General features: G+C 36.8%; 3 protein-coding genes across 4 annotated transcripts in view; 2 read left to right on the top strand and 1 right to left on the bottom strand.

Annotated features, from left to right (window-relative positions):
* Positions 1-346: 346 nt before the first annotated feature.
* Positions 347-2,848, top strand: LOC306845083 (large ribosomal subunit protein uL29m-like). The gene is made up of 7 exons (XM_079377644.1): positions 347-502; positions 639-769; positions 1,003-1,063; positions 1,143-1,239; positions 1,964-2,094; positions 2,197-2,292; positions 2,609-2,848. Exons 1-7 carry the CDS (start codon positions 369-371, stop codon positions 2,715-2,717), a joined length of 759 nt encoding a protein of 252 aa, XP_079233770.1. The 5' UTR covers positions 347-368; the 3' UTR covers positions 2,718-2,848.
* Positions 2,716-13,375, bottom strand: LOC306845082 (actin-like protein 6A). The gene is made up of 14 exons (XM_079377643.1): positions 13,196-13,375; positions 12,757-12,833; positions 12,500-12,674; positions 12,183-12,283; positions 11,984-12,081; positions 11,211-11,305; positions 10,856-10,962; positions 10,629-10,718; positions 10,461-10,522; positions 4,277-4,391; positions 4,115-4,195; positions 3,917-4,012; positions 3,747-3,833; positions 2,716-3,555 (listed from the first exon to the last, which is right to left on the bottom strand). Exons 1-14 carry the CDS (start codon positions 13,218-13,220, stop codon positions 3,475-3,477), a joined length of 1,290 nt encoding a protein of 429 aa, XP_079233769.1. The 5' UTR covers positions 13,221-13,375; the 3' UTR covers positions 2,716-3,474.
* Positions 13,376-17,938: 4,563 nt separating this feature from the next.
* The window catches only part of LOC306845136 (transmembrane protein 131-like), a 41,804-nt gene continuing 31,933 nt past the window's right edge, over positions 17,939-27,809 (top strand). For both annotated transcript variants that reach the window (XM_079377738.1, XM_079377737.1), the window contains exon 1: positions 17,939-18,159. In XM_079377738.1, coding sequence (XP_079233864.1) covers positions 18,039-18,159 — 121 coding nt within the window. In that variant the 5' untranslated portion in view covers positions 17,939-18,038. The remainder of the gene's footprint in view (positions 18,160-27,809) is intronic.

The following is a 27,809-nucleotide window of genomic DNA, read 5'->3' as shown; positions in this document are numbered from 1 at the left end:
AATTACATCTATACATGGAGGCATTTGGAAAGTCGCACCATAAATGTGTAATTGTAAAATTATTTCAATACATTTTTAATATGATCTTATAACCAAAAGAAAAATATGTTAGTTTTAATAACAGTCGACACTCGAAAAATGTTATCAAAGATAACTTACACGCAAATATTACGACTCGATTTTATGATTTTGTAGGGTAACATTTTATTGTTTGTTTATATTGATGTATGCTGAGGTGCTGAACGGGGGGGGGGGGGGGGGGGGGGGGTTGGAACTTTTAAAGTGGAGAAATGTTTTGTAAATATCTACTACTGTCCGGCAGGTGGCGCTGACCGCTTCCGTTCATGGTTTCGTTTGACATTGTCAAGATGGCTGCGGCCGTAATGAGCCGCCTTACTGCCGCTGTCTGCAAACAATTTCAGCGTGTTGTTACAGTCTCTTCATACACACAGCCTCAATATGCGACTCAAGCGTTCTCCAAATTTCATTCGTGTCAACGAAGGTATTTTTTTCTTGCTGCTTATATGTCGGTCTTAAATGTCAGTGCATCATGATGGTGTCTTAACCAGAATGAACGAAGCATGGTTGAATATATCACCAATTAATATGAAGTTTTTTCCATATCTGTCATAATTTAGACAAATGTATGACTGGTGGTGGTCCAGAAGCTCCATGAATTACCGAGCACTCCACACATCCTGTGTCAGAAAAGGACTGGAAGAATTCTTTGACCTGCCAGAGAACTGGGGTGAACAAACAGTTAAATCAGGTACCAATATTGCATACCATTTCACCTGAAAATTCTGTTTTTGACTATAAGCTGTAGTCTTTGTCTCAAAACAAGTGAGCTCCCTATCTAGACAGCATTATAGTGGTTAAATATTCTGTCAAGATGAGAAGCCTGCTAGGTTTTGAGCGACAGTCATATTTATCTACCATCTCACTCTTGATTATATATTGTGTTAATGATGATTAATTTTTTTTTTTTTTGTAACCTCAAAGGTGCTCCATGGACTGCCAAACAGCTTAGAATGAAAAGCAATGAAGACTTACACAAACTTTGGTAATTGAGTAGTTTTAAAATTTGAAGACTTTCAAAGTTCAAATTCAATCAATATTAAAATACTATTTGTATTTTGCAGGTATGTTCTTTTGAAGGAAAAGAACATGTTACTCACTTTGGAACAGGAGGCAAAACGACAGCGCCTTTCTGTGCCCAGTCCAGAGCGCCTCAAAAAGGTCTCAAATCTGTTCAAATTGAATTCAATTTAGTTTCCTTTGATAAAATGGTATAACCTTGAAAAATTACTATGGTGTTATTATGGTACAATGACGATACAGTACTTTTTCAAATGCATGCTTTTATTGCAAAAAGATGTATTAAATTTATTAAAAGTGACAGCGTACATTAATTTTTAGATTTATAAAAATCTACCAATAATAATAATAATATGCTGCTCTTTTGATCTTTCTATTCATAAAAGAATCCTCAAAAGCATATCATGGTTTCCATACATAAACTAGCAGCACAACGGTTTTCAGCACTGATAATGATAAGAAATGTTCCTTAAATAGCAAGTCAGCATATTAGAATGATTTCTGAAAGATCATGAGACACCGAAGACTTGCTGTGGATTCAGCTTTGCCATCACAGGATTAAATTATATTTTAAAATATAATAGAAAAGTTGTTTTAAATTGTGATATTCCATTCAAATTATTAAATCTATTTGATCAACTGTATTTCCGGATTTTCATAAACACTGTTCTGAAGGGACATATTTGTACAGCCTGCCAAGTTTTATCTACTGTATTCTTGGTCTCATGATTCTCTTTAAGGAAATGACAGCCAAGAGCAGCTATAGGTCCTAAAGTTTAAACACAGGGTGAATCTGTGCCCGTTCTCTTAAACTTGTCAAGTGTACATGAATGAACCAATATTCCACTCTGAAATCTTCTAATAGGTTGAAAGGTCAATGAAGCGCCTTGACACAATTGTGACGGAACGTGAGGATGCTCTGCGCTTACTGCAGACGGGACAAGAGAGAGGTAGACCGGGCGAATGGCGCAGAAATGTTTTTGGCAAAACCTTCTGGTAAGCAAATCAGATGAGTAAATGTTTTGCAGATTGTTCTCCTATGCACATCTATTTTGTGTTTTTGTAATGCAACTTATTACAAGCATGTTTGTTCATCAGGTACCGCTTCAAGGAACATCCAATCCCCTGGCACCTGAATTCCAGATACAAAAGGCGGCGATTCTTTGAACCATCACATGTGGCCCCTTACACAAGGCAAGTCTCAGATTTTACAAGTCCACCAAAAAATGTTTCCCTATCAGAGTAACAACAAATGTAACTGAAAAATGTATTTTATGGAATTATACTTTAACTTTTGTGAGAGAACATAAAATCTTTTTGTACTCTTTAAAAGCGACTGCAAAGTGTCACATGAACAAAAGCTTTGAAATGTATTTTTTGCATAATGGGTCTCCTTAAAATAGTTATTTGCATGAGATTGATTCAACCAGCTGATAGATGTTGACACTAACAAATGTTATTACATTAAGTAAATGACAGTAAAGTTTAACTCTGCTGTTCTGTATTTTAGGTTGAGCCTTGAAAAATACCTGAGGAGTAAGATACGGAGAGAAAAAAGAGAAAAGAGAAGCCAAAAAAGGCTTGCAGCGACGTTTTCAAAGAAGACTGTACATGCATAAAACCACTGACAAGACTTTTCGCATTTAATATTGTCTTTTGATCGTTTTTTCATTTCTCCAGAAGTTTGAGATTCAAAATGTTGTACAGTCAAATAATAAATTCAAACCTGTAACTGAGACCGTTTTGTATATATTTACCTAGTCATTTTTACATCTCATGCCTGAATGTGTAAATTATTATGATTGCAAATCATTCTCTTTTGAATAACTTCAATAACTGTCTGAATAGACAAGTCGAAACGTACTTATTAGAACAAAAATTTAAATACAAATGTGCACAATCACTACACTGACAATTTTATCTCCAAGTAATATGAGAGAAATTTAGACCAGTTTAAAAAGTTTTATTCCCAAAACAGCTGATCAATTGTTAAAAGCATAAAAATTTGGTTTCCTGCGGTGCATTTTCTAGGAAGTGGCAAAGTGGTGTAAATTAAAAAAATCTTTCAACTGTTCTAAGCACTGATACATTTGAGGGATATAATTCCCATGTTCCAAAAGACAACCTTGTTACTGGAATTTAAAATTATTCAGGTGGTCAGAATCGTCAGTGGATATGAAAATATTGTGTTGAAGAGTAGAAAAGAGTGCAACCATGTCAAACTGTTTAAAATATGGTTTGTTTGCACTAAAAATAACAGTAAGTGTCCTTGTTAGTTCCTGAGTCCACTAAGAAGGCTTTTTTTCTACTAGGTGGTGTTTTATTTTTTTATTTTTTTCTCTCCCTCTGAAGGCAACCAGGTGTTGATGGAACTGGTTAAGGGCACTTCCTGTCAACACACTGTTTCCCACCTTCTTCATACTCCTGCTTTGAAATCCACATTTGCTGGAACGTTCCCTAAAAGTGACACAGAGTCATAATTAATATATTGTGGTGTTGTTAGACTTAAATCAAGAGGTGAACATATTGACAGTGATATTAAAAAAACTAAATATTGACATTGTGCTAATACTAAAGGCTACATCTAATAATAAACAATTGTGCAGTTAAAATCTGATCCCGTGAGAGTCCTACTGAACACTACTTACCAGAGATGCAAGGATAGACCCCCCAATCCAGGCGCTAAATCTGCGCTCCACAGTTGTGTTGTTGGCTATCAATTTTAAACGCATACTCTGCACAAAGGACACAAAACAATCCATGTTATCATAAAAAAAGCAACAAATCAATATAAAGCAAACCAAAATGTGCCACTTACTGGTGGTGTCTTCTGCGAGAGCTCTCTGTTAAGTCTGTCTGTAAAGCCTTGGATGAGAGTGTTTCCTCCTGTAACTACCACACTGCCATACAGACCCTGTTTAAAAAAATATATATGGTAAGGATAATGTCACCTGCATTGGCATCAAAGACATAGGACATGTACATGTAGATGTATAGCAGAGTTTTAAAATCTTACTGGTCGAATGTCTATGTCACACATGCCAACGCTGGTGGTCACAACATGGCCGACTCCCAACATGGTGTTCCCTGACAGACCCTGTGAAAATGTTAAGTTGCCGTAAGAAAAAATAACAATATGAAAACATGACTTGGCCAGTGTAAGAAGGATATTTCTTGCCTTAGCGTTTGAAGGGTCAAAAAGACCCTCTGGGATCTTAAGTCTTTCAGCTCCGAAATCACAGTTGTACCCATTAGGCAGCTCATAATGAACAGTGGGCATCTGGGCAGCTACTCTGTATAAGACAAAATGTAACAATGTGGCATTTTTCTTTTTCCATTTAGATCATAAGCATTGCACATACCTAAAAGCTCAACTGATAAAGTTAATTATGATACATCAAACTTAAAATGTTATATAAACTACCATTCAAAAGTTGGGTCAGTACAACTTAAATGGTTTTGAGAAAAATCGCTTCTCACTAAGCCTTTATTTATTTGATAAAAAAAACACAGTAAAATCAATTATATTGTGAAATGCTGTTAAAATTCTGAATAATATTTTTCTATCCTAATATACATTAAAAGGCAATTCATTCCTGTGACAGCAGCTAAATTTTCAGCAGCCAGTACTCCAGTCACACGTGATCCTCAGAAATCATTCTAATACATGAATATTGCGCTCAAGAACAATTATACTGATTTATATTTTTAGTAAACCAACATACATGGCAGAGTGGTACAAGGCATTTAAAATGAACTTACTTCAGTTATAATACTTTCATAACATTGGGCCCTAAATAAATCATATACGAACAAAAAAAATTAAAGCACTAGTGAGGAGCATGGATGCTGAAAAAAAAAAAAAAGTTTTACTCTGGAAAGAGGCTTGAGACTTGGAACACCTCGCTCAACACATTACACAAAATGAGGGTATTAAGGGGATCAAAATTAGAGAAAATTATATAAATTAACTTATGCGGACAATATTTTGATGTACCCAGGGCAACCTACAGATTCTTTACCTCAATTTTTTACAAGTTGCTTTCATATAACTATAGTCCACCAGAAGAAAATGGTAGAAGATACCCCTTGGCATGGCAAGGGATGCATCATTTATCCAAAATGCAACTATTTTCCAACAAATAAAAAAATTAAGAAAGATACAGCAAGATGGAACCTAATTCCTTACTTCATTTTCAGTTCAAGGATTGAATCCTTTAAAATTAACATGTTGCCCAGACTGTTATAATTATTTCAGTCCCTACAGATAGCAATTAACCAAAATCAACTTAATGAATGGGAAAAGACGTTATCAAGGTATATATGGCCAGGTAAAAGACTTGGGGTTCATCTTAAAACCTTATAGTTAGCCAAAGAAAAGGGGGGGGTGATGCTTCCCTTCTCTTTGCAGAAATGATGAGAGTCTTGATTTATTGGTGCAATCTGTTTTAAGAGGCCCAGTGGAAAAACACTGAGGAGAAAATATCCTCAACTCCCATACAGGCAAACCTAGCTGATAGCAACTTTCAATATTATAAAAATACTACTGATAAACCTAAGGAAGAATATTCAGGACTTTTTTCAAAAGGAAATGCAAATTGTACTTTCAAATTCAAATTTTAATTCGCGAACGCACAGTGACTGCCACATTTCAAATGAAAAAGCAAAGTCCATTTGCAACTGTATTTCCCATGTCTTACGAGCTATGAGCCTGTCATATTTAAATAACAATATTAATTACCACATTGCCTTTTCACTTTCTCTGCTTCTTGCATGTAACCTGCCAAAACCTGTCAAGACTCAAAAATCGCAATTCCGTTTGCATTTGAATTTCCTATGTCTTCATGGAAAGCTGTCAATCAATGTGAGTGGGCGGGACTATACTAGGGGGCGTGTTTGTATTGGGAGGTGACGTCACTCACAGACGACCTGCCGAATGCTTTGATCAATGCAGGTATTAAGAGTGGGAGCAACAACGGTACGCACAGTAGGTCAATATTCACTATTACCCAAATGCTTTTCACCTGTCTCGACATCACTGCTAAGAGTGGGAGCAACAACGGTACGCACAGTAGGTCAATATTCACTATTACCCAAATGCTTTTCACCTGTCTCGACATCACTCACTGTTTCTCTCATTCTGATTGATGCAAATGAGAAATGACACTTTGCTACAATGTAAAGTAGTGAGTGTACAGCTTGTATAACAGTGTAAATTTGCTGTGCCCTCAAAATAATTCAACACACAGCCATTAATGTCTAAACCGCTGGCCACAAATGTGAGTACACCCCTAAGTGAAAATGTCCAAATTGGGCCCAATTAGCCATTTTCTCTCCCCGGTGTCATGTAACTCATTAGTGTTACAAGGTCTCGGGTGTGAATGGGGAGCAGGTGTGTTAAATTTGGTGTTATCGCTCTCGCTCTCTCATACTGGTCACTGGAAGTTCAACATGGCACCTCATGGCAAAGAACTCTCTGAGGATCTGAAAAAAAGAATTGTTGCTCTACATAAAGATGGCGTAGGCTATAAGAAGATTGGCAAGACCCTGAAACTGAGCTGTAGCACGGTGTCCAAGACCATACAGCGATTTAACAGGACAGGCTCCACTCAGAACAGGCCTCACCATGGTCAACCAAAGAAGTTGAGTGCACGTGCTCAGCGTCATATCCAGAGGTTGTGTTTGGGAAATAGACGTATGAGTGTTGCCAGCATTGCTGCAGAGGTTGAAGGGATGGGGGTCAGCCTGTCAGTGCTCAGACCATATGCCGCACACTGCATCAAATTGGTCTGCAAGGCTGTCGTCCCAGAAGTAAGCCTCTTCTAAAGAAGATGCACAAGAAAGCCCGCAAACAGTTTGCTGAAGACAAGCAGACTAAAGACATGGATTACTGGAACCATGTTCTGTGGTCTGATGAGACCAAGATAAATTTATTTGGTTCAGATGGTGTCAAGCGTGTGTGGCGGCAACCAGGTGAGGAGTACAAAGACAAGTGTGTCTTGCCTACAGTCAAACATGGTGGTGGGAGTGTCACGGTCTGGGGCTGCATGAGTGCTGCCGGCACTGGGGAGCTACAGTTCATTGAGGGAACCATGAATGCCAACATGTACTGTGACATACTGAAGCAGAGACTGGGCCGCAGCGCAGTATTCCAACATGATAACGACCCCAAACACACCTCCAAGACGACCACTGCCTTGCTAAAGAAGCTGAGGGTAAAGGTGATGGACTGGCCAAGCATGTCTCCAGACCTAAACCCTTTCGAGCATCTGTGGGGCATCCTCAAACGGAAGGTGGAGGAGAGCAAGGTCCCTAACATCCACCAGCTCCGTGATGTTGTCATGGAGGAGTGGAAGAGGACTCCAATGGCAACCTGTGAAGCTCTGGTGAACTCCATGCCCAAGAGGGTTAAGGCAGTGCTGGAAAATAATGGTGGCCACACAAAATATTGACACTTTGGGCCCAATTTGGACATTTTCACTTAGGGGTGTACTCACTTTTGTGGCCAGCAGTTTAGACATTAATGGCTGTGTGTTGAGTTATTTTGAGGGGACAGCAAATTTACACTGTTATACAAGCTGTACACTCACTAGTTTACATTGTAGCAAAGTGTCATTTCTTCAGTGTTGTCACACGAAAAGATATAATAAAATATTTAAAAAAATGTGAGGGGTGTACTCACTTCTGTGAGATACTGTATGTATATTTGGTGTGAGAGACCCGGGTTTGAATCCACTGTGAGACACCAATGTGTCCCTGAGCAAGACACTTAACCCCCTAGTTGCTCCAGAGGCGTGCGACCTCTGACATATAGCAATTGTAAGTCGCTTTGGATAAAAGCGTCAGCTAAATGAATAAATGTAAATGTATGTATGTATGTATGTATGTATGTATGTATGTATGTATGTATGTATGTATGTATGTATGTATGTATGTATGTATATATATATATATATATATATATATATATATATATATATATATATATATATATATATACACACACACACGGTATATATATATATATATATATATATATATATACACATACACACACACGGTATATATATATATATATATATATATATATATATATATATATATATATACACATACACACACACGGTATATATATATATATATATATATATATATATATATATATATATATATATATATATATATATGTGTGTTTTATTTTCTTGGCGTATATCTACCGCAAGATTGAAGAAAAACACATACTTGAAGAATACAGGTCCTTCTCAAAAAATTTGCATATTGTGATAAAGTTAATTATTTTCTGTAATGTACTGATAAACATTAGACTTTCATATATTTTAGATTCATTACAACACAACTGAAGTAGTTCAAGCCTTTTATTGTTTTAATATTGATGATTTTGGCATACAGCTCATGAAAACCCAAAATTCCTATCTCAAAAAATTAGCATATTTCATCCGACCAATAAAAGAATGGCCATTATGTTCATTTATGCACTCAATACTTGGTCGGGAATACTTTTTTGGTACTCAATACTTTTGCAGAAATGACTGCTTCAATGCGGCGTGGCATGGAGGCAATCAGCCTGTGGCACTGCTGAGGTGTTATGGAGGCCCAGGATGCTTCGATAGCGGCCTTAAGCTCATCCAGAGTGTTGGGTCTTGCGTCTCTCAACTTTCTCTTCACAATATCCCACAGATTCTCTATGGGGTTCAGGTCAGGAGAGTTGGCAGGCCAATTGAGTACAGTAATACCATGGTCAGTAAACCATTTACCAGTGGTTTTGGCACTGTGAGCAGGTGCCAGGTCGTGCTGAAAAATGAAATCTTCATCTCCATAAAGCTTTTCAGCAGATGGAAGCATGAAGTGCTCCAAAATCTCCTGATAGCTAGCTGCATTGACCCTGCCCTTGATAAAACACAGTGGACCAACACCAGCAGCTGACATGGCACCCCAGACCATCACTGACTGTGGGTACTTGACACTGGACTTCAGGCATTTTGGCATTTCCCTCTCCCCAGTCTTCCTCCAGACACTGGCACCTTGATTTCCGAATGACATGCAAAATTTGCTTTCATCCGAAAAAAGTACTTTGGACCACTGAGCAACAGTCCAGTGCTGCTTCTCTGTAGCCCAGGTCAGGCGCTTCTGCCGCTGTTTCTGGTTCAAAAGTGGCTTGACCTGGGGAATGCGGCACCTGTAGCCCATTTCCTGCACACGCCTGTACACGGTGGCTCTGGATGTTTCTACTCCAGACTCAGTCCACTGCTTCCGCAGGTCCCCCAAGGTCTGGAATCGGTCCTTCTCCACAATCTTCCTCAGGGTCCGGTCACCTCTTCTCGTTGTGCTGCGTTTTCTGCCACACTTTTTCCTTCCCACAGACTTCCCACTGAGGTGCCTTGATACAGCACTCTGGGAACAGCCTATTCGTTCAGAAATTTCTGTGTCTTACCCTCTTGCTTGAGGGTGTCAATGATGGCCTTCTGGACAGCAGTCAGGTCGGCAGTCTTACCCATGATTGCGGTTTTGAGTAATGAACCAGGCTGGGAGTTTTTAAAAGCCTCAGGAATCTTTTGCAGGTGTTTAGAGTTAATTAGTTGATTCAGATGATTAGGTTAATAGCTCGTTTAGAGAACCTTTTCATGATATGCTAATTTTTTGAGATCAATGGATCAATCAAGGGAATTTTGGGTTTTCATGAGCTGTATGCCAAAATCATCAATATTAAAACAATAAAAGGCTTGAACTACTTCAGTTGTGTGCAATGAATCTAAAATATATGAAAGTCTAATGTTTATCAGTACATTACAGAAAATAATGAACTTTATCACAATATGCAAATTTTTTGAGAAGGACCTGTATACTGTTGGTGGCTACTAAAAAGACTCACCAGGAAATGGTTTGTCACAGGAAAGTCCAACTATAAATACATGGATCGAAATTACAACGTACATTTACAAAATGGAAAGGTAACTGCATTTGTAAACCGGTAACTGAAACAATTCACATTAAAACGGTAAAAAAATGGGTTAATCATGAAACACCCCACAGGACTGACTTTACGTTCACAAGCTAATGTTTATAATCTATAGAAAGATCACTCCCATGTAAATTATTTATGTGCATAATCTGATGAATACTACTCTCAGGTTTATGGTAAACATGAATGTATAACACACACAACATTTGAAATCTAGAGGTTTACCCAATGTTGAAAAAAAATTTTTTACAAAAAATGTCTTTGTCACTTTTCATTAATTTGCTGTGCACTTGCGGAATAAAAGTGCTGACTTCCTGTTTTTTTTTTATGAGCACTGACCCAAAATTTTGAACGGTACTGTATGAAAAGTAATTGAACGTACTGTTCATCATAGGGCGAATCTGACACCTGCAGCACAGAGGCCTGGAAATCTTGTATGACAGTCTGAAAAGACAGGGAGTAACAGTCATTACAGAACACATGATATAAATGCACTTCAGTATGTTCAGTAACTCTCCTCTATGATTTCTAGTTTTTTTTTAACACTTACATTACACATATAGTTATGCCATGAACGGGTAACTTGAGGTAGTTTCTCTTTCTTCTTCCAACTGGCTGGAGCTCTTTCACAAACTGAATCCTTTCAAGACAAAACATTGACATTAATTTTTCATTGAATATTTTATCTACTCCCCACCACCTCAAGAATATAGTGAGCATCCCAACCTCCAAACACAGATATGACGACTGAAAAGAATGAACTGGAGTAGTCCTCACCTTTGATGCAATCATATACGGAGGCACTATTTCAACACCTAACTCTTGAAACAGCTCTCTACATTGCATACTCATGAAGTCACCAGCAAGAGGAGACTTTACGATGCCTGGAAGATCATAAAACATACATTATAGAAATATCAACAACGTACATAATATATTTGAAATCATAGATAAAATTAAAAACAAAAGTGTGCATATACAAATGTACATTAATTTAAATAATATGTTGTATTAATTGTGCACAATTCAACTTCAGCATTACCATATCTACTATATTATATAAAATCGTTCAGTTTTTTATTTGATGAATATTAAAAACAAAAACAAAACAAAAAACAGTGTTTTGAATTACCTTGTTGTAGGACATAACCATCATGCACAGGAATAGCAGTTGTGTGTGTTGATCCACTATCTAACACTAAACCTGTGGACCGTCCATTGGCAAACCTGAAACGCTGAGTTAAGGATTTAACATTTCATTTTTTTTCTATACTCTATAAAGTAATTCTAAATAAATTGAAATCTGCCTCAACCTTTTTGCCACCCCCTTGCCAATAATGATATTTAGGCCCCATGACCTTTCCAGATGTTTGTGATTTACTGGATAAAAATTATTTAAAATATTTTTAAAAAGCGTTTTTATAATATTTATTTTTTTTACATTTATAAAATGTATTATATTTCTCTCTTTTAAATTTCTTCCTGGTAAATATTTTAGAGCTTAGAACACCAAGAAAAATGTATATTCATTATAAAAAAGGCCATGGATTTTTTTAATCTCCATGTTTTTTTCCAGGGCTGCATTTCCCAAAAGCATTGTAAACTTAAGTACATCGTAGACCCATTGAAACTAATGGAGCTACGATCAACTTAGGCTTACGATGCTTTTAAACACTTTTAAAATTATGATACCTAATATATCCAGAGAGTCCTTCAAAGAAAAATGGGGGTTGTGGGGGTAACTTAATATAAGAAATATCTTGATTTTAAGTTGTTTTGGATTATTTTAAATAATTTTAACTCATCTTAAGGACCCATGGTTACAAAACCACTGATCTGCAAGACATTGCCTTTCAGAGATTTGTATTGCCAAATCATTAGCCAGCAAATTAAAATAAAGGATACGCAGACAGTACGGCTGATTTACACAAGAAGAAAGCAGGAATGTTGTAATGCTCAAACATTAGCTCAGTCAGCTTCTCTCTCTTTGCTCGTGTGTTCCACTGCAAGATGAAGAAAACAAGATCACATGGAGTCAGCTGAAGCATCCCAGCAGATGGCACATGCATCTGCAGATTGGATTAATGTCCGAAAATCAACATACCGAGGCCTCTGACATCAGGACTGGATGCAGACTGGGCTCTGATTTGAAGTTCATTTTGTAGGTGTGATCTAAAATGGCTTGGAAACTGTCCCAGTCCTCAACTTCAGAGAAAAAAAGAAAATGTGTCTGAAACTTGGTTTTTATATGGGCTGCACAAATAATTCTGGTTCTACTGGACATCTAATAATTCTGGTTTTACAATATGAACTCCTGTTAGTTTAGTTTATAACAGATAAGTTCTAATGTATGAAAAAATTTTTTAAAGCTCTATTAAACTTTTATTGTTTGATGTTTTTGACCCATATAAATTAACTTACTCATTCCATTTTTGAGAGGTGACATGACCTCCATGCTTTCTCTAGGGACTCTGAGCTGGTTAGTGTCGATGAAGTAGGTGGTGCCGCTCTGCTTTCCCTTCTCTCCATCTGTCTCCATCGGTGTACTGCCATCCTCCCGGTCCAGAGTTACACCGATCACAGTAGGAAAGTCGGCCTAGAATCCACAAAACAACTTTATGCTTAAAACATTTTTTCAGCTTTATCACCAAAATATGGATTCATATAACTGCTCACACCTTGGGACAATCCTCTCCTGCATATCCAGCTCTCACTGAATATGAGCCCATGTCAAAGACGAGAGCTCCAACTTCATCTGTGAAGAAAATGTAAATATCCACAAAGAAACAGATGAGGATACAACTACAACAAACACACACACACACACACACACACACACACACACAGTATCTACAAACTCTTGTAATAAAAATTAGTCCGTTACAATACGTTAATCGTCCAGCAAGCTTCGTCTTTATATTTAATAACTACGCACTTTATATTTTACATTCATTAACTGCGCGCTCATTATTCTGCTGTATGCTTCATTCTACAATGCATCTAGATGGAGCTCAAAGAGCTAATTTTCATAGAAACAGTCATGCTAGTTTGATGGCTAGCGAGCTCATAAACGTGGCGCACTCATTCATTTGATTCTCCCTCCAAAATCGCACTTACCTCCACCATACACTCCACCACTCATTTTTGCGGCTGGTCAATACTGACAGAAGACAACTGTTTGATTTCTTATTTTAAAAGTGTGGATATAAAATAAGGACCGTACGATTTGTATTTTCACTATCACAACAAAGGAAACGAATCAGACATCTTTGTCTTGAGAGGATTATGGCGGCCTGTGGTTGAGGTGCTTTGAACAGCGCCACCAGTCGACATGGAGGATGAAATGAAACTAGGCGTAAAACGTACTGCGTGTGCAATTACTGTATATTTGAAAGTAAGGAAAAAGTGCCAAAATATTATCAAGCCAAAAAATAATGAGGTAACCAATGAGGTCGCCAATAAAGAACAATAACGTGACGTTGATTCATATTTTTCTAAGGCACTAAGACATCTTATGAACTGTAGCCTAACCTGATTATAGTCTATTATACCATGTTTAGTCTTGAGTCAAGTTCATCCAACTTCAGAAAAGAACAAATTAAAATGTATGCTGAGTTGTGGTGACATGAAAATTCTCTTTAGAAGAACAAAGACTGGCCAAATGCAGAATAAACTGAAATTGATGTCATTGGCAGGAAAAATTCAGCCTGGAACATAATTTGATCAGCTCAGTTAAGTTGACAACAGAGAAAAGATTTGTTATGATGATGAACAGTTATGATGATAAAGTATTTTCAACTTTGAAGTCTAAATAAAACTATATGGAGTAATAAGTATTTTTTGTAACCAGGGTAAAATTATTCTCTTTTAGTAATGTTAAGTACAAAACAATCCAAAATAATAGGTATTTGTTTGTTTGTTTGTTTGTTTGCTTGCTTGCTTGTTTTAGTTTATTGCAGTTTATACAATCTAATTCCTTGGAATATAAACATTCTGTAGTTCAAAAGAAATCAAAATATAAAAACAAACAACTTTGCTTTCAATTTATACATCTGTCTGAAGACTCTTGATTTTGTCTAATCTTGTACATTAACACCATACAATATTTTTTTTGTTTTTGCACTGAAAAGTATACCTTATTAATAACACTTAAAGGATTAAAACAACACCAGGGGTGTTAAATACCCCAACAGTGTAAAATCTGAATAACAATAGCAAATGTAACACTTTACACTTGGATAATTTTTCTAAACTGTAAGGTGCTATTTTAACACTAAAAATTCTACACTTCAAACAGTGTACTTTTAACACTAGATTGGGACCATATGGTATATGATCTTTAGTAGTGTTAAAATTGACACATTCCCCCGGTTTCAGAGACAAGGTTTAAGCCTAGTCCATAGACTAAAATGTAAGTCTGAGCTGTTTCAACTGAAATAAACTTGCTCTGACTGATCTTAAAATATATCAGTGCCTTTGTTTTGTCTCAAGATGCACCCCAGTAATGTTTTTCTCTAAGCATGTTTATAAAAATTATTTAAATGGCCTAATTGAACTATGGCCTAATCCTGGTTTAGTCTAAGCCCTGTCTGTGTAACTGGACCTTTAAGTGTTAAATTGACTCTGCGTTTTTTATTTAATTGAATGTATAAGAAGTGTTAACTCAACACAGTAATTGACAATTTGTTAGATTGGTGACATTTTTTCTTAAAAAATAGATAAAACAAGATTATATAAACATATGGGGGGAAAAACGTTAGTATTCCTTCATTGTTGAAATTCTTAGAACCATTCCAATTCATCATGCCATTATTGTTCATCATCTATTTGTGTCCAAAAAATTTAGACATATATGTTGACTGACTAGTATGTCTAGAATCCTCGTGGTTGACGGGTAATGAATAAATAATAAACATTTCTCAACCTTCGTACTTTTGGCTTATTGTAACAATCCACTAGTTTAGTTATTTCATGTATTTGTACTCCAGACAATGATTCATAGAATTTTTAGGGGAAAAAATTTACACAAAGTTACTAATTTCCACATTGTGAAAGTGGAAAATTTAAAATGGATTTGTAGAACATCCGTTTTTGATTTATGAGTAAAATAAAGTCTGTGGTTATTCATGTTTTCCAAGCTGCTTTCTGTCCCCAGATTCAGATCTCAGGGAGGCAGTTCTCAAGACTCACCTTTTTTCCCTCCATTCCTGGTTTTGGGGGGCTGTTATTATTTACAGTTCCATTATTTGTTCATCATTGTTCTTTATCTTTACATATATACATACATACATAAAAAAGACATTACATGTATACAGAATCTCACAAGATGAATCTGTTAGATTGAATAGTTTTAAGGAAATAGTTTAGGGAAGTGTTCATTTGCATCACTTGCAAGAGCGCAGTTCTGCAAAGAAATTTCAGTTTTTGTGTGTAGAACTATGAAAACATTTAGCAATCATATATTTCTCATTTGCACAAACACAAACTTAATTGTACACTTGAACTTTCATTGAACTTCCACATGTTACAGTATGTTATACATGTTATACACCACTCTAAAGGCTCAATGACTCAAATGTAAATGCCATTTATATTTATTAAGTTGATAAACACAGCAGAACACAAAAGCAGTTCCCTGAATGAAGTCGCAGTGTCTAAATAGATGTGCTACATTCATCCTTTGTTTTTTACAGCCCTGTCAGGGTCCATTACGAACTGAGATGTCTGTGTCCTCAATCACATGGGCAGCTGTTATCAGATTTAAGCCAACAATAAATATTTAAACAGGGAAAAATATAATAATCTGCATAGATAAGTCAGTGGCTCGCATAGTTCTTCTGTCGATGCAAACACAGTGGCTACATGAAAACTTTCTCACCTAAATATGCGTGCTAAGAGGAGGCGTTGTGCAGGAGGAAGTAGTGGTCAGCAAGGATGAGAACATTTTCATGTAGCAGTTTTACATTTTAGACAGGAAACAAACGCTGTATTGAACGTAATCAAAAGTTGAAGGTGTTTGAATAAACCAATTGCTATCACGTTTTCGAGCTGATGTCCTGATTTCACACAGGCTAAATGACTAGCCACAAGTAGGCAGCAATACAGCAAGGACTATTTCACAATACACACAAGCTTACTTGCCGTCTTCTGTCCTTACATAAAAGCTGACATTATTTTTAAGAGTGGTTTTGATATGTGAATGCAGTTTATCACAACACCAATAGAAGAATGCTTGACATTTAATTATGTTGAATAGGTGCACCTGGGCTGTGTAAGCTTGTTTGCATGTGTTGTACTTTCATCGGGGGCTTATTTGCATGACAATCTGGGAGTTTGTGTATACAGTCATAGTATAAAAGTAGAAAGACAATTCATGACTGTGATCATTTCAAATCTATTGGTGCACTAAAGTCCAAATAAAACATTAAAAAAGTGAAACTTTAAATAATACTAAATGAAGGACGCTGCAATGTACATAAACAATACATGAACAAATGGTGTTTATCAATCTTTATCCTCACCATTAAATATTTATAGTATCATACTGTATACATACCATTACACTAGATGCTGTCAACCTGGGCTCAATTGTTGCACTGTATCTGTAATATTAGTGTGTATATTTATATTGTTGCTTTGGTAGCCTACTGTTATGTTTATTCTTAATAATAATAATAATAATAATAATTACGGTGGCCGAGAGAGCTCAATGCACTGCAACTTCAGAAAACACATGCAAATAGAAAACGCACGAGCATATGGCAAGCCGTTTTGACTTTTATTCCTTCACATGATATGAATTCTTGATATCAACAATTCAATTTTTACCAGTTAAAATGCTAATTCTTGATATCAGGAATTACATTTCTACTAGTAACAATGTTAATTATTGATATCAACAATTAAATTTTCACTAGTTAAAATGCTAATTCTTGATATCAAGAATTAAATTGTTGATATCAGAAATTACCCTCCCAATTGTTGATATCAGAAATACATTTTCAGATATCAGAAATGGTCACTAGTGACAATTTAATTGTTGATATCAAGAATAAACATTTTTACTAGTAAGAATTGTATTTCTGATATGTGAAATTGGAATTTCAACTAGTAAGAAATTAATTATTGATATATTGATATCAACAATTGATTTTGAATGGCAACCTATGGTGACATTAAACTAGTGAAAATACAATTACAGATATCAACAATTTAATTATTGATATCAAGAATTAGCATTTTAACTAGTAAAAACTGAACTGTTGATATCAAGAATTCATATCCCGAGAAGGAATAAAAGTCAAAATGGCTTGCCATACGAGCAAATTAAGAAAACATCTTCATCAGCTTGACAGCACATGTGCTGCAAATAGGCTACTCGCAACACAACCAAATATAAAACAAGCTGCAAATCTTCACAACACGAACAAATAAAGAAACAAGCTGCAAAACCCAACCAAATAGGCCTACAGAAACGCGCAAGTAGCACAACCACAACAAAATTAAAATGAACTATGTTGTATATTTATATTTGCAACGTATGCGTAACATATATACATTTTATGTATTCAACTGTATGCATATTATTATTGTTGGTAAAATACTGTTTTTGGTAGTAGGGAGTAGGCCTATAACAACAACAATAATAAAAAGTATTAAAATAAACTGTGTAATGTAGGCTAATAATAAAAACAAAAATAATTTAGACTAAACGTTTATTGTTATTATTCATTCTACATGTAATAGGCTATATTGTAAGTCTTATATAGTCTTATATTTCATGTGAATGTACATCATTATATGGATTATTTTCAAAACTTCATTTTCTTTAGCATATCTGCAATATTGCACCGAGTGCCCAGAACTGTAGTGTCTGTCAAATCCGCCGTGTGTCTCTCTCTCGTGAGCGCTGTTTATATGAGCGCTCGCCGGCTAACGTTAGAGAAACAGTAGCAGCAGGATGGCGAGCAAGGACACAACACAGAGTTCCCCACATCCAACACGAACAAAATCATCATGTGTTGGACTTCTGCGCCTTTTATTTATTGCATTTGTTCACGTGGCACAGGCGAACAAGCAAGGTAACCTCCTGAAGCGTGTTGTGTGTTGTAGCTGGTTTTCGTGAGTCTGTATGGCTTCACTGCAAGCTAATGACTGTTAGCTTCGAGCCTCAGCGCGTCAGCGAACAAAATAAATATTTAGTCAAGCCTTATCCATAATATTGAAGTCACATGTCTAGCTAGGTTAGATGGCATGTGACTGCTCTTGCTGTTTTTATTTTCTTGACGTAAAGTTGCTGGATAATATTGCTCTGAGATATTAGTTTAGCTTGAGTATTGAAGCTAACAGGCTTAGTCATATTACATTAGCGAACACCGTAAACCTGGCTGAAGTTACTTTTACTCTCAAGAACAAAACAATGGATAATGTGTTAAAAGCTCAAACCCAGTCAGGATAGGTTATCACCTTTGTAATAGCATATTTAATGATTATGTTCACTCTCCACTGGTGACTAGTTCATGTCTTGGGATTGTTTTGGCTAATAAATGCCGGTTTAGCACGAAGTTTTACTCCATGAAAATAACGTTCGTAATGTTTCAGACGTCAAAACATCATATTAAAGCACTGTCAAGTGGTAAAAGAGCGGAAGGTTGAAAGTAAAGTGTTAATGTGAGAGTTTTGTTTCTGAGGCCCAGTCTGTCAGTGACATGACAAGTTGGAGAAGGAGGTGATGAATGCATACTGCAAGTTTTTACTATATTTCTTTATGTTGCTCAAGCACAGTTAAATACAGTAGTGTTGTATGTCACTGGGAGTAATTAGTTGTTAAGCACTAAGCAGTGTGTTGTATAGAATTTGAGATGTCTGATTGCATTTGAGGGGTTTAGCTTATTGAATAAAATTTAGAGGTTCTCAGACATGACACTGTAATAAGTCTTATCAAAGTGCAGAACACTTGGTTGTGTTTGCAAATGAAATAGTCAGGGCGCTCTGACATAATCCAGATATTAACCGTTTCTAATAAATCCAGTGCTTGTTTATTTTTGACAATTTCTTGACAAGTTTTTTACCTGTATTAAAATGACTCTCAATGCCAACAGACAGTTAAAGGGTTACTTCACCCAAAAATGAAAATCTGTCATCATTTAAATCATCATCTGTCAGTCAAACCTCTTTCAGTCTGTCTTCTGTGGAACACCAAAGAAGATATTTAGAAGAATCTTGGTAACCAAACAGTTTTGGTGACCATTCAATTCCATGGTATGAACAAAAACACTGAGACATTTCTGGAAAAAAAAAGAAAGAAAGTTGTATAGGGTAACATGAGGGTGAGTAAAGGATGACACAATTTTAATTTTTGTGTGAAGTAACCCTTTACATATCAGTTGTCATTGGTTGAACAATGTGAGCTTTTCTGTGACCAACGTCAGTGTCTAGAACATTTTGACTGCACAGTATGTAATAAATGTCAAAACACTGTTACACATTTTGTTGAAATCAGTCTCTTGGGCTGTCCTCTGTTCTGTGGGAGGTTTTTCCTCAACTATGCACAGCGGGAAACTTTGCATCAAAACCCTTTTCCTCAGTTCTAGTGTCGGCATATATACTGCGTTTTGGCTTTATAAGGAAGACTTATCCATTGACAAGATTGTTGGGAGATTTTGTAACACTGGGAGGAAACGCAAAGAGGCAACAATTAATCAAGCCTGGCCGATGACTTTTTATCACTACTTGTGTCATGTGTAGATAGTCACATTAGTTTGGGTACACCAAGTATTTGCTTTAGGGCTGTAGATCACTGAAGGTGTGTGATCTTTGCCCTTCAGAGACGGCATGTTTCTCTTTTCCATAATCCCTGGATTACTCTGCCTCGTCTGGACAGTGGGGCAATCCAATGGTGATTTTAGGGCTTAGATGTGTGTTTGCCCCGTAGTGAGAGTTTCTTATGGTTTTTGTTGTAAGGAATGATGGGTTTTGATGAAATCAAAAATCTAAAACTTGGTTGAGTTGAATGACATCCATTTCTTACAAAGTCAGTTATCAGATCTTGCAATTGTAAGTTCAGTGTTTTGTTGTAAATGTCATTTGGCAAACACCATTATAAGTATTTCTCAGAGTAATAAACCTATTTCTCACTTCTTTCTCTTAGAAAGTACTAAATGCACCTAATAGCAAAGAGACCACACAGAGGCTTGAGCAGATGGGTTAGTGCTCTTTGAGAAGAACGTGTGAGATGTTAAGTGTTCTCACTCTTCCCTCGAAATGAATGCACCACTATTTCATTTACTGTGTCAACCCAGTTATTGACTGGAGGGACTCACTGAGCACATAGTGAGTGTTTTTTCTTTTTTCTGAGTCAAGTAGGAATGATTTTAACCTCTTGGTTCCTTCTTCCAATAAGACAAGAATTCAGTTATCAATGACATCACACTTGGCATGTGTCAGTAAACACTGTCTGGAAAGTTTGCAGTGACAAGCATGTGTATGTTTAGGAAGTTAAGTTGCTGTGATTGCTACAACAATGAATACCCCAAAATGCATTATACATTGTAATATGTAGTAATAATTTTATATATGACATCTAATAAGATATAAATTATACACTTATACGCATTACATTATAGATATTAAAATATATTTATACATTTACAGTAATATTGTGTGTATTAACATTTCAAACAAGTTTTCTATTTTATTTTCTAGTTTAATATTTCAGTGTCTTGCAACTTAACAGTTGCTCATTTATACTTTCTGGTTGACTTCATATCTTGACATATGGTTCTGCAGTTACAGCAGTTGTAGTAGCAGAATTTGTGTTCAGAGGTCAGCACGTGTTGAAAGTTGAAAATCAAAATGTGAGAAATATATTTCTCTTTTCCAAGATCTGTCTGCTCAACAGATGTCTGAGAGATGAGAAGGGAAATTGTTGATGCTTGATCAAGAGATGCTCAATTGCTGTTGCATAATTCTGTTCATGCGTGCAAGAGCACATAGTGTTCTAGTTTTTCAAGGCCTAGAACTCACTCAGCATTAAGGTCTATAGTTGAGCATGAAACATTTGAACATATAAATGGTTTCGTTGCAGTGCTGCTGTGATTGAGTAGTCAGTGTCTCATGTGATGGCCTCAACTACAGTTGACTGTAGGTATGTCTGTGTTTGGCTTAAAGGAATCTATCAAGGTGTGTGTACATGAGCAAGAGTTAGTTTCCGGAGTAACATGTTGTTTTTACTCATTCAGCAGCATATGGTTCCCTCCCACTGGTTCTCTACAAAGCCAGTGAAGGGTCTGAAACACGATTACTTGCAATCCAACATCCATGATTGTCTTTTGGTATTTAAAACGTTTGTGTGTAGAAGCCACCTTTGTTGAAAGGAACACAAGCTTTCACTACATTTGTTTAGTATCCTATTAAATGTTGTGGCATTGTTTGACCAGGCGTAAGTTTAAGAACTCCAATTTCCATGAAATTCCACTATACAAGCTCTTCAAGTGTAGAGATTTGTAATATAGATGCCCTGTTGGTTAGATCTTGGATGTTTAGAAAGTTTTAAACCTCTTTGCAGGTGGTTTTGTGCGTTACTTTTAAATGAATCATCTTGTATCTGTGGCTTTTTTAAGAGCAGTTACGTGTAAATGTGGTAAGGGATCTCTGATGTGTTAAGATGCTTTTAAACATTGAAGTGCCAGACTGTTTCTGTAAGCATCAATCACACACTGTGGAATCTTGTTGTGAATCTGATATCTATTTAAAATCTCCTTGCTATCGCAATATCATGCCACAAATTTGACTGACAACTGCACAGCAATACATAGCAGGGCTCCAAACTGCGACTAAAATGGTTGCATTTGCGACCAAAAATATTAATTTGCGAGTGAAGTTTTTGCTGAGGTCGCCACTGGCGACTATATATAATTTGCATGAAAGGACTTTTTTCCCGATTGTTTTGCGCTCACATCTTTTGTTATGTTCACGTATTAAACTTACATAAGACGATGCGCATCAAAGTTTTACTGAAAAGAGTTTCAAACAGTCCTCGTCTCTGCCGCACACAGTCTGCTGAACGCCAGCCTGATCTCACACACAAAACGTACATATTTAGACGTAAATTAAAACGGTCCAATACGCATATACCTTTACGTATTTACAGTGCCTTTTACGTATTATCTGGACGTAATTTCAGGGTTGATACGTATCTAAATTTACGTAAAAACAGCTCAAAATACGTACAGATAGAACGTGCTTTGACCAGTCAGTTATAACAAGAAATGTGCTTATGAAAACGCTTTTATTTGCGTATCTGCTTAATTTATGTTTAATACTTTCAGGGGTAGACAATAAGGGAAATTTGCCACTGGCCCTCCGGGCCAGTGTCTTTTGAAGTTCACTGGCCCAGGTCAACGCGTCGGGTATTGATCCCAATAATCACGAAAAAGAACAGTTTGCTTGAACAACATGAATAACATTAATTTTTTTTAAGGTAGGTTTAGTGCAAAGTGCAGCAAAACTGTGCAAAAACATGAAACAAGTGCAAATAAACCTATTGCATAGGATTCATTCTCCGTAGTCACACAGCAATTCATTATATTATGTTCATACCATAGGTTTCATACACGTTAACTTTTCTCTAACTTACTTGTCTGCATATGTGGGCATTGATCTGCAGAGCTCACAGTAAACCTCTTTTTTTCTTGATCGTAGCCCAGCTAGGGGTGGGCGATATGGGAAAAATATCATATCACGATTTTTTTTTAGAAATATCACGATTCACGATTTTATCACGATTCTTTGTCATGTTGGTTTTACAAGCTGTCTGAGCATTACAGCCAAACTAGAAAGACAAAGCCTTTCAAGGTAACAAAAAACAAAAAAAAAGACATGGCAGATATTTAGGTCAAAGTGGGCGAAGATAAAAATCTTTGTCATCATTCTATCTTTCTTATTAAAAAATAAGAACAAAGATACACATTACAAATACACATAATATACAAATAAAACAAACTTCTTCATTTTCAGGTACAATAGGTGTATTTAGCAGAGCATTCAATGAAATTGAATGAACAAATATAAAAATAAAACTCTACATAGACTGATTCCTAAAGCAACTGTATTAAAGTTTTTCAGTCAAGAATAGAGTGATTTTTCTCTTTGTGTTTTGTTGTTTTGTTAACGTTAAATGAATAGTTCCCCCACAAATTAATATTCTGTCATCTGTCTGTCAATTCTGTCATAATGTTTTATTTTTATACCATCATTTACTCAAAAGTTGTTTTAAACCTGAATGAGTTTCTTTCTTCTGCTGAACATAAATGCTATTTTGAAGAAGGTGGAAAACCAATCAGTTGCTGGTGCTCAGTGACTTCCATAGGATTGTTCTTTCATATCAAAGTCAATGTGGACCAGCAACTGTTTGGTTACCCTCATTCTTCAAAATATCTTCTTTTGGGTTCAGCACAAGAAATTAATAGAGGTTTGGGACAACATGTGAGTGAGTAAATGATGACAGAAATTTAATTTTAGGGTGAACTATCCCTTTAATGACAAGCGGCAGCATGTTTAGTGTCCTGTCCCTTTAAGAGCTGCACGCATCCATTTCTCTCTTAACTATTCACTTTCATTTTAGAGATAACCAACAGTCTGTATGTAAACCTTGTGTGTTTTGACAGTATTAGCGCAGAAGATAAGTTAGTTGAGTAATCAGGCGCTGTTAGACAGGCTTTTTAGCGCGCGTGCTTCAGGTGTATGAGCGCACGTCAGACCAGCGCGTGAATGAAACATTTAACCAGCAAGGCTTGTGTGCAAATAATGTACTTTTGCGATCGCGAATAAGTGCAGTGTCCTGTCAGAGTAACTCTACTGCTGTATGTCGTGTTGTACAGTATATAGAGACCGCGGCGCCAGAACTGTATTTGACATAATGTGTGCTGTAGCACGATACTACCATATTTCTTCAAAAGCAGATCGTGGAGACATTTTTATCGTCCACCCCTAAGCCCAGCCAATTCCAGCGGTCTCGCCACTGGGGCTGAAACTTTCTCTGCCTTTTCTTTTCGTATTCCCTTTCGCTTTCCCTCAATTCCTCTGGTGATTTTCTCTTCCTTGCCTTCTCTTTTTTACCCGGCGTTTGGCCGGGTGATGGGGGTTTCAGAAACATGTAGCCTAGCTTAATAGTAGCTATAGGTAGGTGCTGAGCAGCAGTGTGCAGTTTGCGCGCGTAACCGCGGGAGCGAGCATAAACCCGCTGCATCTGTAAGGCTGTCGGGATCACGTAACCTGCTAGCGGTGGTTACCGAGACGATTTAACAGAAATCAAAACACAGAACCACAGGTAATTAATGTGAAATTAGACTTTTTTTTTAATCGAGGCATTATTTTTACTGGCCCCACCGGGCTAGTGGTTGGAGCGATCTGGTGGCCCTGACGGTTTTAAAAGGTTTTAAAAGTACGTCCGGGCCACCGGGCCAATTATATTGTCGACCCCAGACTTTGTTTGCTGAGAAGTGTTATGAAATATGAGCTTCAAACGTTGTTATTCCGTTGTTTTGATTTAAAATTATAATAATCTGGAGAAGCTAGAGAGCGCGTTTCCGACCGGATTTATTTCAGAGTTGCATCAGAATCGCTGCGGTGCTTAACGTTAACCTACTCGGTTTTCAAGGTGAGGAAATTTATTTACATTTGTTAATTTATATTTGTGATCTGTTTTACTGCATATATTCGTAAGTAGGTAGGGTAATTGTTGCTTTTTGTCAGATAACAACTGAACGCAGTGAGAGAGACCTGAAAGGGCCTGTTTACACCTGGTCACTTCATGCATTTTCTCTGATCGGATATCTATATGATTTGTTAAAACGTTTCCCCATTTACACTTGGCCACATAAATATGTCTTCGCAAAACGGATATAAATCCATTCTTCAATTCCCGCTTCATATGCAAATATAACGGAGTTCACGTCAATGAAAGCAATGGATAATTTTATTAATTATCAGCTAATTTCAATATCAGAGACCGCAACAAGAGAGCGCGCGGCATCAGCACTGGAAAGATAGGCTAGTCTCGCTACTTTTAATGAAGAAGATTGTGTGTTGAGCGTCTGCGACTTACTTTCAGGTTCATTCAGTTTGCACGTCGCTTGCTGAAGAAATACTCCGCTACTCATCCGCGGTGATGCTTGTTGCATTGCGCTGTCATATCTGACTATAACATGCCATATAGCCTATAAAACGCTCTCACACGTCTATTATTTTAATATTATGGGAGGAGTAAAATTACCATATGTGGTTTCAACAACCAGATGCATTTACACTTGTCCGGTTTCGCCCAGACCACCTCCTGAAGTGGTTCGAGCGATTGGATTTATATCCGTCTCGAATGCGTTTCGGACGGCATTTACACCTGGTCTTTTCAGGATCAGATAGCTATCCGATCAGGAAAAAATGCATGAATTGACCAGGTGTAAACAGCCCCAAAGTGCAAGTGCAGAAAAGTCGTGTCTATTTCGTGCACAACTTGAACAAACGTCAACAGGTAAAGCTGTCAGCTCTGTGGATACTGGCAATATCGTCAACAATTCTCATTTATAATCATTACTACTATGGCTTCTTCTTATCGAGATCTTAGTCTATATGCTGTGTTCTGTTAATGCATGGACTTCCTGTTATTTGAAGCGCACTTGCCATCCAGTAATCGCAAAAAGCTTTGTGCTGTCTTACTTTTTAATAAACAAAGTATCAGCTTTAAAATGCTACGAAATTCAAATGATGCGGTTTGGGTGCTCTTTAATGCGGACCACAAGCGCACACTTTGGGTAATATAAACACCAGTACCCCGCGTCCACACGGTCCGTGTATGCGTCCGGATCGCGCGAGCGGAGAGTATCGCACTTAATGCTCAGGCGCGATCTCTTTAGCACCTCAGTTAAAGCAGCAAGTGAACCCATTATATATTTCGATTTACTACTATAGTATGAAATGAACATGATCAAAAGGTAGGCAATAAGAAAGCCTATAGTACAACTTACTGAAATGTTTTATGTAAAAGCTCCTTCAGTGTTTCAAACTGAGGAAATGTATAAAGCTTGTAAACATTGCATTGTAATACATTTACCTCAGAATAACCACTCGGTGTCCATAAACTCATCAGTCAGCTAGAAAAATAACTATAAAGAGGAGCGTTTTGCTATATTTATGCGCTGTTGCATATTAATATTTTTACTTATTCTGTTGTACATGATTCAACTCCTCCTATAAAATTGCATTTTACTAATGAAGAAAAACAGACTGAATGTGTGAAAGACGTGACAACATTTATAGGATGCACTGCACTCAGTTGCCAAGTGATGCTTATGGTCCATGATATTGGTACAGATTCTGTGTAACGAACAATTCTTTGTGACTGTATATTTCAAGTTGTAAAAGACATTTAATTCACACTTTAAGTGAACCTTAGTCCCCCGGTCGATCTGATCATCTGGAGGGATCATTCTGGGGGGCGGAATTAAATGATAATAATAAAATAAACCACTTTTATTCTGTGGCACCTAAAAAAATAATTTGGCGCCTAAGTTTTTCTTTTATAGGAGCCAATGGCTCCTTACTCGATTTTTTTGTCTGGAGCCCTGCATAGTCAGTATTTAAGTATTCATAAGACAAAAATATAGGCTATTATATTAAAAACAATATTATTGCGGTTTCTATAGAAATTTAGAAAAATAATGTGATCTTTAAGTTTAATGTTTTTCTTTTTTGTCCATGCTCAGAGTTCAAGTATAGGGAGGCAAAGAAAGAGTTTGTAACCATAACTTTTTGCAAAAGTGTTCAAAAATAATTTACAATAAAGTAAAATGTTCATGCATTCATCTATGCATGTGGGGGTGTGCATGGGGGGGGGTTGCAGATCACAGTTTTTCACAGTTTTATGGAAATCCAAAAATCTTGCAGCATTATATTTTTAGTTCTTGATTTCTCGTGATCTTGACATGATGTAGACGCAACAAAATAATTGCAATCATGAAAAAAGCAAGAAAGAAAAAATAAATAAATAATACATGACCTCTGTGCGTTCACACCGCCGCCGGCGAGAGCGTCAAAGTGTCCGGAAGTCATTCATTTTCAATGTGAGCCGGCGGCGAGAGCGGCGCGTCTTGGACGGTGAGGCCGTCGAGGAGAGTTGAAGTCAGGTCAACTTTATGGTAATGAGCTATGACGCGGTTGGGCGGCAACCAATCGGAATGTAGGAGTCCTCCGCTTGAGAGGGTTCCAGAGAATGCAGTCCTGTAAACTTTGGTTCCGACCACATTAGTTCCCAAGCATTTTCACGCTAGAACGCTTGTTTTTCAGCGGAAATGCAATTAATTTGCTCAAAACAACACCGATTTGACCAATTGCATTTAGGCTACACTTCAACCAGGACAGTTTGGAATGTAGGCTGCGCACAAATTAATGTTAATGTTAATTAAAGACCTAGGCTAGTAAACGTCTCCTATAAACTGCTATAAACTGCATGTTGAAATTAAACTAACTTAGCAATTAACCATGAACACAAAAACACACCACAAATGGCTTTTATTGGTTTATTTCGTTAGCAAACATGTAACTATAATTAAGTTCTTTCCATCGAGCAATTTCTTACTTTCACAATTAAAATATTTCATGAGGTTAACTTATACTCTACTTGTGGTCAGTCTGCACAAGATCAACCTGCTTGTTTCTTTGCGGCTCCCTTAAATAC

Source organism: Barbus barbus, assembly GCF_936440315.1.
Source record: "Barbus barbus genome assembly, chromosome: 25".
Lineage (NCBI taxonomy): Eukaryota > Metazoa > Chordata > Actinopteri > Cypriniformes > Cyprinidae > Barbus > Barbus barbus.
The sequence above is the reverse complement of the archived record's forward strand: the minus strand, read 5'-3'. Positions and strand labels throughout refer to the sequence as shown.

What these genes read in the sequence shown, in the direction of transcription:
- LOC306845083 (XM_079377644.1), top strand. Translation starts at nt 369, where the DNA reads ATGGCTGCGGCCGTAATGAGCCGCCTTACTGCCGCTGTCTGCAAACAA. An exon ending in TTTCATTCGTGTCAACGAAG is followed by an intron (nt 503 to 638) that starts GTATTTTTTTCT and finishes GTCATAATTTAG; the next exon opens with ACAAATGTATGACTGGTGGT. An exon ending in CATGTGGCCCCTTACACAAG is followed by an intron (nt 2,293 to 2,608) that starts GCAAGTCTCAGA and finishes TCTGTATTTTAG; the next exon opens with GTTGAGCCTTGAAAAATACC.
- LOC306845082 (XM_079377643.1), bottom strand. Translation starts at nt 13,220, where the DNA reads ATGAGTGGTGGAGTGTATGGTGGAG. An exon ending in GTGACATAGACATTCGACCA is followed by an intron (nt 4,013 to 4,114) that starts GTAAGATTTTAA and finishes TTTTTTAAACAG; the next exon opens with GGTCTGTATGGCAGTGTGGT. An exon ending in GGTCTATCCTTGCATCTCTG is followed by an intron (nt 3,556 to 3,746) that starts GTAAGTAGTGTT and finishes TGTCACTTTTAG; the next exon opens with GGAACGTTCCAGCAAATGTG.